General features: G+C 44.0%; 2 protein-coding genes and 1 long non-coding RNA gene across 3 annotated transcripts in view; 2 read left to right on the forward strand and 1 right to left on the reverse strand.

The window, feature by feature from the left end:
* LOC102375299 (sulfotransferase 1 family member D1-like) overlaps positions 1 to 4,861 on the forward strand; it is a 16,792-nt gene extending 11,931 nt beyond the window's left edge. The window contains exons 4-8 of the mRNA XM_006027507.1: positions 1,524 to 1,621; positions 2,203 to 2,329; positions 2,823 to 2,917; positions 3,355 to 3,535; positions 4,649 to 4,861. Coding sequence (XP_006027569.1) covers positions 1,524 to 1,621; positions 2,203 to 2,329; positions 2,823 to 2,917; positions 3,355 to 3,535; positions 4,649 to 4,761 — 614 coding nt within the window. The 3' untranslated portion in view covers positions 4,762 to 4,861. The remainder of the gene's footprint in view (positions 1 to 1,523; positions 1,622 to 2,202; positions 2,330 to 2,822; positions 2,918 to 3,354; positions 3,536 to 4,648) is intronic.
* Positions 248 to 8,786, reverse strand: LOC112550907. The gene is made up of 3 exons (XR_003094979.1): positions 8,521 to 8,786; positions 1,003 to 1,045; positions 248 to 304 (listed from the first exon to the last, which is right to left on the reverse strand). It is a non-coding gene; the product is annotated as an uncharacterized LOC112550907 (long non-coding RNA).
* Positions 7,666 to 10,544, forward strand: part of LOC102375066 (sulfotransferase family cytosolic 1B member 1-like) — an 18,120-nt gene continuing 15,241 nt past the window's right edge. The window contains exons 1-2 of the mRNA XM_006027506.3: positions 7,666 to 7,726; positions 8,831 to 8,834. Of these exons, the coding sequence (XP_006027568.1) occupies positions 8,832 to 8,834 (3 nt within the window). The 5' untranslated portion in view covers positions 7,666 to 7,726; position 8,831. The remainder of the gene's footprint in view (positions 7,727 to 8,830; positions 8,835 to 10,544) is intronic.

Here is a 10,544-nt window from a genome sequence, read left to right on the forward strand (position 1 = left end):
GGCAGGGCCTCTGGGTGGATAGGTGGTGTGGCATGGTGCTGGTCCAGATGGAGAGGGCGTCCCACTGGATCTATCTTCACTGCTTCTTTTCATAGGGGCAGACCTTGTGTGACCCTAGTGACAGGAGGCATGCCCAGGCAAGGGTCAGCCCCTGGAATACTGAGCATGTGTGCTCCATGCAGGGATGTGCAGTTTTGGGTGTCTGTAATGGTGGGGTACAATGGTAGAGTTGCTGGTTCTGCAGGGTCTTTTGTCTTTCAAATGCTGGGTTCTTGTCTCTGTTCCTGGGTGAGGTCCGTGGTTCCTGGGTGAATCAATGTGAGGTGATGGCCCAGTCATTACAGGCCATTCAGTAGAGGCCTGCTACCATTGTATTTCAATCATTCCCAATCACTCTCATTCATCCGGGAACCAATTTAAATGGAAGTGTATGTGACTCATACAGTTGCAACATGGGATGCCCAGGCAGAGGACACAAGATGGAGGCTTGACATGACTTTGGTTCACTTACAAACACAGGCCTAAACCATACAATATCCATATGAAACAATAAAAATCAATACAAACCTAATAATAATACAATATAAAACAGTGGATATCCAAAACCAAAAACTTGCTCCCAGAATAAAAATGTTAAAGCTTATCCTAAGCTCACTTATACTTATCTATAGGGAAACGAGAGGGAGAGAAAAAGTCAGAAATGGTTAGGGAAGGGGAGGGAATGCATTTTAAAATAAATAAAAAAAAGAAAAACTGGGGATTTTGCTATAAAACAAATGTAAATTTATTGGCATGTACACTAATTTGCTAGAGTATATGTTGAGTTTAAAAACACAACAAACTAGGCAAAATAGTCAAAGAATAGTGTTTCATTAGTCATTATAATGAAATGTGCATCTCCTACTTGGATTCATATAACAAAATCTAGCCTTCTTGAGCATCTTGACAGTGCATCCAATATTTCAGTCAGTCATTTGTACACCTGCGTTACTATTATCCTACCTGAGTTCAGGTTTTTCAGTAGAGCTGAAAACAGTCTTCAGGGCTGTGAAATACAAGAAAGACATTACCAGGAATGGCTAACAAGCAGCAAAATTGCAGAAGAAAGGATAGTTTGAATAGTGGAACATCAAGACCATGAAAAAGGAGTGCAGGTCATTAAGAGCGAAGAGAGATTAGCAGGATTCAGGTAGATTACAATGAGCCATGAAGTCACTTCTTTCTGGAAAGCAATGCTGCTGGCAGTGCCAGGCAGTTCATTTTCAAGTATGGGTAAGGTAAGAATCATAGCGGGGTGTAACTGTACCGTCCACCCTTGCTAGGAAGAGAATTCCACCAAAGCCATTTGCAGTGCCAATTTATGTTTCCCATCTTGCTTCAGTCATACTGGACATAATTGGCAGAGACACAGAAAGTTAGCTTGCTGCCACCAAAGGGTCTAGGCTTGATTCTCCAGTCCATACCAGCATATTTGTGAACATAAACACCTTGCCAACATAGTGCTTCTCTCTTGTATTTTCCAGGGTTAGAACTGCTGGCTCAAATCCCATCTCCTCGATTAGTCAAGACCCATCTTCCAGTTCAGCTTCTTCCTGTGTCCTTTTGGGAAAACAACTGCAAGGTTATTGATGTTTTCTTTTTCCCCCCATATCACAGTAGCACTTAAAGGCTCCAGTTCAGGCAGCGATCCCATTGTGTAGACTTTGTAGACACACTGCCACCAAGAGAAAAATGTTATCCCAAAAACCTGAAATGAATTGATTGAAGCAGTAGTGGTCTCCCTGTTTTACAGATAGGGAATGGAGTTTCAGAGAAAGTAAGTGACTGGCCCAACATCATCTAAGACAAGGATGAGCAGTAGGGGTAGTGGCAGGAAGCAGAAGCTGGAGGAGGGAGGAGGAGCCCAGAGATCCTGGCAGCAGCAGTAACAGGGCTTTAATGGAAGCCCACAGGCCACTTACTTGTTGGGGGATGAAATAGAAAATAGGAAAAGTATTCAGAGTTGTCCCACCCTTCTCTTTTCTGGCTAGTGATAGAGCTTGTTGAAATATTTTAGATTGACAAAAATTTCGAATTCCAGTAAGAACAGGTGAAATAATTTTAAAACATTTTTCAGGTTTGCTTTCTTGTTTATCAGCCAGCTTTGCTATTTGGTAATGTGGCCCACACAGACCATGGCAAACATCCTTTTCTTTTCCACAGATAATCTATGTTGCCCGAAATGCTAAGGATGTAGCTGTCTCTTACTTCCATTTCTACCAGATGGCAAAGATGCACCCTGAACCTGGCACCTGGGATGAGTACCTGGAGAAATTCATTGCTGGAAAAGGTAGCACACGGAGCTTGTCTTATTCTGTGGCACTAAGCTCTGGAGTCTCACCTACTCAAAATAAACTGCTTTCCAATACTTGGGAATCCATCCTATGGATTTATCCAAATCACAGTTAGGTAGAGGCCTTTAAGGGAAGCATAAAATATATTACGTCCACCTTTCCCTCATGAGCCTACCTTTCTCAAATTCTAGTCTGGATCTAAGAAGTAGCTGTCTCTTAACTCATATCTGATCAACTGGTTGGCCCAACCCAGGGCTCAAATGATCAGTTCTTCTAGTGGTAAATCAGGTGCACTAGAAGGCAGTATCTCATCACATAGTGTCCTTGCCTGCCTTCATCAAATCATTCCCCTAGTTTGATGAGGCCATGAAGGTTATTTTTCTTGTGAGATCCACCTAGAACATTGACTATTTAACCCTGTTTCTTTACTGATATCACTGTGGAGAGAAGAGAAAAATATTCATATTCTTATTCTGCTTCTTGATTCAGTTGCATTTGGATCCTGGTATGACCATGTGAAAGGCTGGTGGGAGAAGAGGAAAGAGAAGCGTATTCTGTACCTGTTCTACGAGGACATGAAAGAGGTGGGAGAGGGGAAGAATATAACATCACGTAATGTTTTGTCTCCAAGTAGCATGCGGTGTTCTGTAATTAGAGAGATGCACACATTCAGGCAGAGAGAGTCAGGCAGGGACTACGTTTGCACACGATGTGCTGAACTCCTAAGAAGAATTGCATCACAACTGACAGCAAGATCCTGCAGATTTGCCTCCCCTAAACTCAGACAAACAAAACTGCCAAGACCTTTGGCAATAGCATCACCTTATCATTCCCACTAATATAACACGCAGACTAGTGAGAGTAATCTATGCACATGCTAAACTCTAGTCCCTCCATGCTTAACTCTAGCTTTGTCCATCCCCACCGCTCATGCTGGAAAAAGTGACCCTCTATCAATATCTGTTCTTAGTGTCCCCATCCTTTGTTCAGCATCTGAATGCGGCTCCTCCCTTCTTGCTAGGATCCTGAATGTGAAATAAGGAAAGTGTTTCATTTCCTGGAAAAGGATCTGAAGGAGGAAGTATTGAAAAAGATCCTCCAACATACCTCATTCCAAGAGATGAAGAAGAACCCCACTACCAATTACACAATGATGGCATCTTCTGGAATGGACCACAATGTGTCTCCTTTCATGAGAAAAGGTGAGAGTCCTTCACAGACATTATAAAAAAGTCTGCAAGAAAGAGAGAAGGGCTAGTGAAGTCTCTGAACAATGCAAGAAATAAAGCATGGAACAGACTGAAGCTGTAACCATTCCTCTCTTTCCATGGTTTCAGAAGGGACTATTCTGATTGTCCAGTCAGAGCAGTCCCAGTCTGCATGTGTGGGCCAGGAAACAGGCTAGGTGTGATGAGCTGGCCTGTTGTTTCCCCAGCTCCTGAAGACCTCCCCACTACATCCACAAGCTCCCTCAGACCCATTTTCTAGGGCACAGTTAAATAGTTTTCTTAATTCAATCCAAAATTAACTAAGTAATGTAAAAATTGCCACCTGCACACAGCCAGAAGCCTTTCTCTGTGCTCTGGAGCTACCCACCAGAACCAGCTTCCTCACACTAGCACCCTCCTACCAGTCCATTGAGTCCCTCTTATTCTTTCTGTCATAGGAAGCCCCTGTTCACTCCCCATCAACTTTGCATGACTGTATAGGGCTGGCAGGTCCCAGGCCCTCTGGCCTTGAAAGGGACTGGCTACTCTGTTTCAACAGGCCCTAGTATCAGTACCTTAGCAAGGAAGTTTGGCGCCCAGAGCAAGCCTGCAGTGGCAGCCTGCCCTTGCCCTGCGCATGGATCCGTGTGGCACATGCCTCCCGATGCTTGCCTGGGAGTGTATGAAGCGGCAGGAGCTGCCCTCCCCTTGTCCCCACACCCCCCAAACAAGCCAGTCGTGGCTCTGTCCTGCACCCGGCCTCTGCTGGGTAGCACCTGTTGGTGCCCCTTTGCTTCAGTGCCTAGGACAGCCGCCCTCCTCACCCCCCCTTGCTATGGTACTGCCTAGTATTGCACCTAGAGGGTGTCTTTACATGTGTTTCAGGGGTGGGGGAGAGGCACTTTAATAAGAGCGGCCCAAAAGTCTCTCTAATTAAAGCACCCACAGTGTCTCGTGTATTCAGTGTCCCGCACTTCAAGATGGTGGTAATTAACACACTCCACCAGACTCGATTAAGCAAGTCTGCTCTGATACACTGTAATTACAGCATGTCAGAGCAGCATTCCCACACGTCTACAGGCAGTGATCCCTGGTTTTCTTCCCCAGGAATTGCAGGTGACTGGAAGAATCACTTCACTGAGGCCCAGAACAAGGCATTTGATGCAGATTATGAAGAGAAGATGAAGGGATTGACCTTGCAGTTCCGAGTAGAGATCTGAAAGAGCAGATGCCCTTCTTCCCACTGCCTTATGTGCTTAGTTAGGCTCAGACAAAGCAGACATTCAGGATGAATCAAATAAACAACAATTGTTAAACATTTTAGATGTGTTGGCTTTTTTTCAATGTGCTTTTACATTAGTAGGATCCTCCTTTCTATAGCCCTGCTCTTCGAAGAATGCACATGGAATTTCATACTCTGCTACCCTGGGCTGTCTGGTCACAGACAGGTTCATGGACTCTCCAGTGTGATTCATTATGATTTAGTTTGGCATCTGAATGATTCAAGGCTTAAAATGAGACACAGCTTTAGAACTGATTGAGGTGTGTCAGGTATTTTATGCCCCGCTCCTGCTGTATGACTGCAACACTGCTCATATCTTAAGCATCATTAAGATCCATTGAATGCTTATGACTGTTGTATGCAGTGACAAAGGACTGGGCAGGATGTCCCAGATGGTTCCTTCCAGTCCTATGTTCCTGTGTTTTGTTTAGCATATAGTATTGACTTGTGGCATTCTCTCAATAATAAGTAACAATTGCATCTGTGGTACACATTCACTTTTGTTTGTTACTGCAGTGATACTGGCAGTTTTTAAAAATGTACTGGTGCTTTTCTTTAAAAAAAATTAAATATAAAGCAACAGATAGAATTTGCAACAAGAAAACAGGAAAAGGCTGCCTTCTCTATTTCAATGTCTCTGTGAGAAAATACATATCCTAGTCAGGCATTTACTTCTAGATGGATGATACTTTAATCAAAGAGTGAAACTTGGTGAGTTGTATTAAAGTTGCTTTAACTGGGGTATTTGAGTGACAGACTTTCTATTCCAATTCCCTCTTTGGCAATAGACCTAGCAAAGATCTTTTGGGGCATCTCTACCTCCATCGCTGATTTAGAGGTCTGTACCATCCGAGAAAAAAGCATCAATCTGTGGCTTTGGGCATCTTGAATAACTTTTAAAATATATGTGTACAGAAGTGAACAACCCCCTCAATCAAATGATGGAGAAAACTGTTGTGATCATTGGGTTCAACAAACACAGGCATACATGAATGAGAAGAATCAAACAACAAACTAACAGTGAAGCAAACTTCTGCATACCCTATGTCTCTTAGCTAACTAGTTAACAGAAGGACCATCTTTCAATTAACTTCCTCAGACTCCTTAGTTAGGGAGCATATCTAACATAACTGCTATCGCTACAGGAACAATGAAGTAGCAACTGCAATAATCATGAAAGCCATCCTTTAGTTTTATTAAGTACCTAAGTACCAACGCTGGGGTTTGGGTGGGGAAGGGATGAGCTGTGGAGGATGCCCAAAGGGTGAGAATATTTGGACTATTCACATCTTGGCAAGGATGTCTAGCAAAGGAATGCCATGCCAGCAGGCCTTATTTTCCAGGCTGAGAAGACATTTCCCAACTCAGACATTTCTACTAGCTCCAGCAGCGACAGAGACAGAGAGAGACAGTTCTCGAATAAGCTTATCTTGAGCCATTGACAGAAGTAGAGTCAAAGCCATCTCCTTAATGGTAACAGAGGCAGCCAGATATGATCAGCCATGGGTTTAATCCTTTGTTCATGGAGAGGCATAGTGTTTAGTTGAGTTTTGCATTGGGTTTACTTTCCAGGTAAACCTAAAACATATGTAGCTCCAGGTAATGTAGGTCTGATATTGCCACGTTTAAGTATTACATCATGAGGTTAAAGAAAAGATGTAGTGTTCTTCTGGTTTGCCTTCCAGTTTTGAACCTTCTAGGCTCACAATTTCAAGTTGTCCTTTCCAACCATGAGAGCCAGTTTATTTTCTAATGAAAACTGAGATGAATAATCATTTGACCGCCTCCCCCCCCCCCCCCCCCCCCCCAACTTTTATAAAAAAAAAAAAATTCGAGAGGAAAAAACCTTTGGCCCCCCCCCCCCCCCCCCCCAGCACCATCACTTTAATAAAAACATCAATTATCAAAAAACTTGTGATGCCACAGAGCACTGTAAGACCCCATCAGAATCACTTTGTGGCCAATATTCTAGTTTGCACTGTTAGCAAGCAATAGCAACCTGCACTTAGATATGTAGCCTCAGATTTTAAGGTCTTATTTTGAAGCCCTATAAACTGTATCCAACCACATTTATCTTCTAGATCTAGGAAAACTGAAAAGCTGGGGATGAACTGGCATATTTCACACCACAGGTCTCAGGAATTCCTGCTATGCCCAAACCAATGCACACACCAGCTGATGCTTTGGGTTCACTAGAAGGAAAACACAGATCTAAGAGCCAGGGGTAGCCATAATGTCTTTGCCTCCTAAAGATCCTTCATTTGTCATGCATGTGCATATCAGAAGCATGTGGAGATGTACTAGAGGCATGACCAGGAAACTTTGTACCCTGGACAGCAATCATAGCTACTTTTCTTGCACCCTCTCTAGGTCGGCAGCCCCACTTGCCTGCCCCTAGTTAGGCTACTGAGGCGCAGATGCAGACACCCTCATCTACAGGCTGCAATTCTACCTCTGCCTCTTACTGTATTCATCACTGCCAGGGATCCCCAAAGGTGTCTGGGAGAGGTGACATGCCAGCTGGCTTTGTATCCTGGCTGGCAGTAGCACCACTAGATTCCCAGAGAGAATATATTCACTCCTTAGTTCCTGACCTGGACCAGCCTAGGAAACCCAAGTGAATCTGTCTCTTGTTTTTCCCAGCTGATCTCACTCTGGAGAACTTCAGCAAACGGAATTTGTCCCATGCCAGGACTCAGCCCAGCTTTGCTCCACTCCCAGGCTCCTCCCTTTTGAACACACAGCTTACGTAAGGGGGGGACTTTAGTTTCCTTGGCTGAGCTCCAGAGCGTGTCTAATGACATTGCTGTCTGTAGGCAACCGCCCTCTATGTCCTGTGGAAATCATGCTAGTTTGCACAGAACACTTCTTTCTTCCCAAGAGAGCAGTGCCACAGGAGAAAGGTAAAGGGGAGGCTTTGACTCTTTGCATTGCTGCTGTCACCAGGCATTTTTTATATTGAATATTTTGGTGTAGAAAGCTGAGGTCTTTGGAAAGAGGCAAGGATTATACAAATTCTATGACAATTTATATGTGAACCCAAATTTTGAAATTTCAGATACCTTACTGATTTCTAGCCTCTCTTTCCTTTTTGTTGGCTTTCTCTACACGCTATTCGCTCAACAACTTCTGTATTGTGATCATTTTTGAGGAGAAGCTGAACTATTTCTTATTTGCTCTTCTCAAAGGAAAATAAAGGCTGCATAGACCAAATTACATCTTCCACTATCATTTTGCTTGCTGTGGGGATTCACAGGATTTATAAGCAGCAGATGTGAAGTTACACAGCTGATGACTCAAGAGAGTTTGTTCCACAGGCAGTTGATCTCAGGCTGAGCAGGACCTGACCCCCCTAAACATATATACAAATGTTCAGGAACAATGTTTATTGTTGTTAATTTTAACTAGTAAGCTTTCTCTACTGCTTAAAGTCTGTAATGCCACTGGCTGCGTATTCATTCTGCTCATGTTGGTGACACCCTTGCTGCACAGTTCATCATGTCAACTGGGCGAGGCATTTTATTTCTGATTAGTGCTGGGTGTTGGAAAATAGACCAATGGTCACTGACTGGGTGCAGGTAACTGAGTTGTACTGGCTATTTGGTTATTCTCCTTTATGCATTACATACAGTTTTGAACTCCAGAGTTCACAAAACTCAGGGAGTGAGATATTTAAAAGCATTCAGTGTTGTCTTACCTTGGGTGAGGAATGTATGTACATCTTCGTACCACACCTCACTGGAGTCCTTCCTGGTCCTCCACCCCTTGATGAAGTCCTCCTTCTTCCTTGCAGTCTGCAGAAATAAGTCATTCCAAGCTGTGCACATCTAGGGTGAAAGACTGCACTCCACTGGCTGAAGTGATTCTGCTCTTGGGTTGAAGCTACAGAGTATGTTCAGTTGTATGGGAGTAGTGAGCCTAGAGAAAGGTATTCTCTTTCATTTTCACTTGATGGAAGTGCCAAGAAGCAGCCTGTGCAAAACAAAAGAAAAGCATCTTTTAAGGAGGATGCTTATAGTAACTATTAGTGTCATTTTTCCTCTGTGACCTTAACCAAATTCAAGGCCCCAGTGAGCTGAGTTCTTTACAAATAATTACAATCTGCAGTTACATAGAGCCCCAAAGAGATCACAATCTCAGCAGGCAAAAAAGGAGTGTGATTATACTCTTTTATTGAGAATGGAATTGAGACACAGAGCTTTGGGGCAGAATCCTCTCATTTTAGGCACTCAAATGATAGTTGCCCAGTCACATAATGGCTATGTTTGGTGCTTATGCACAGGCTGTGTATGTGCCGTGTGGATGAATAAGCTTCCATATGGTAACTGAGCATGCAGATAAGGCTGTGCTAGATAGCACGGCAGGTATATGCACATATCCTGGGCAAGTGTAAGTCATGAACTGTACCTGGCAAAAACCCAAGACCACTCAGCTCTCCCATAGTCTAGTCCCAGTAGTTGAGTCACCAGGGCCCACATCCAGGTCCTACAACCCCCATTCAATCAAGGGGGGTTTGAGCTTGCATGTCTCTGACAAGCCAGGACACTGCTCCAACCACTAGGCTACAGGGTAAGCCTTAGCTAATGCTCCTTTTGAAGCTACTCACTTGGGCAGCTCAGAGAGGAAGCTATGTAGAGACAGCAAGACACAAATAAGCAGTAAGTTGTGTGGCATAGTGAGATGGCTGATGCTCAAGGATAAAAAAGGAAACCCTGGGCTCTACCCAATAGTGCAGACCCCTCCCCCCACCCTCTTGCTCCAATTTATCCAGGGAATATTTATGTGCAACATTCAGTGCTCAGTTTCAAAGGGAGGGCTGGAGCAGGTAGTGGGTTATGTTGAACCTGTGGCCTGCTGGTCACAGGTTTGTGCTAGAAAATCAGACTCATGGAAGTTCAAACCCTCTTTGGGTAAGAGGGACCTAGAACCTCGCCACCCTGCTTCGTGGGTTATCAGGCTAAAATGCATGAGGGCCATTTTGCACAGTGTGAAAACTGCATAAATGTAAAAAATGACACTTATGTGGTTGGGTAAGTGCCACGGGTTCATAAAGTAAAACAGGTTTCTACTCATAGTGACTTGTCCAAGGTCAAACAACGTGTCCGAGGCACCGTGGAAAACAGAATCCAGGTCTCCTGGATCCCAGTCTTATGCTTGTATCACATGGCCCTCTGTCCTCTCAGTATCTATTGTGTATGCCTTTGATCATTTACACTTGACCCCTACCCGAGAAGAACATTCAATGGGCCCTGCTTCTTACTATCATTGGTTCACATGCCCCTCTCTCCAACCTTCACAAGCAATTATCGGGCAATGAGGAGCAAGTGCCAAGATTGTATTGCCTGAAAAAGAAAAAGGCTGTTTGCTTTCGCTGAGGGAGGCTTGTAAAAGCCTGTACAAACAGTTGCTGCACTGTATCAAAGAGGAGAGAGGATAAGAAAGCTGAACTATGATCTCTTTCGTAAGGCATTGTGGTCTATTAACTGGAGTTATAAAAAGTGGTATGGTATAGAACTGTCATTGCTGTCTCTGCCTCTGCTTTATATGGAGGCCCAGTCAAGGACATACACACTTAACCAGTGACAACAGGGATGGGCCAGTGACCTCAATTAAAGAGCCCTACCGTGCTTCCCTCCATGTTTGGAAACACTGGGTAGGTGAACCGTCTTCTCAGCCAGCTGCTCTCCCTGCTCTTCCTCTTTCTGTTTATATTCTGTTGAA

Source organism: Alligator sinensis, unplaced genomic scaffold, assembly GCF_000455745.1.
Source record: "Alligator sinensis unplaced genomic scaffold, ASM45574v1 scaffold320_1, whole genome shotgun sequence".
Lineage (NCBI taxonomy): Eukaryota > Metazoa > Chordata > Crocodylia > Alligatoridae > Alligator > Alligator sinensis.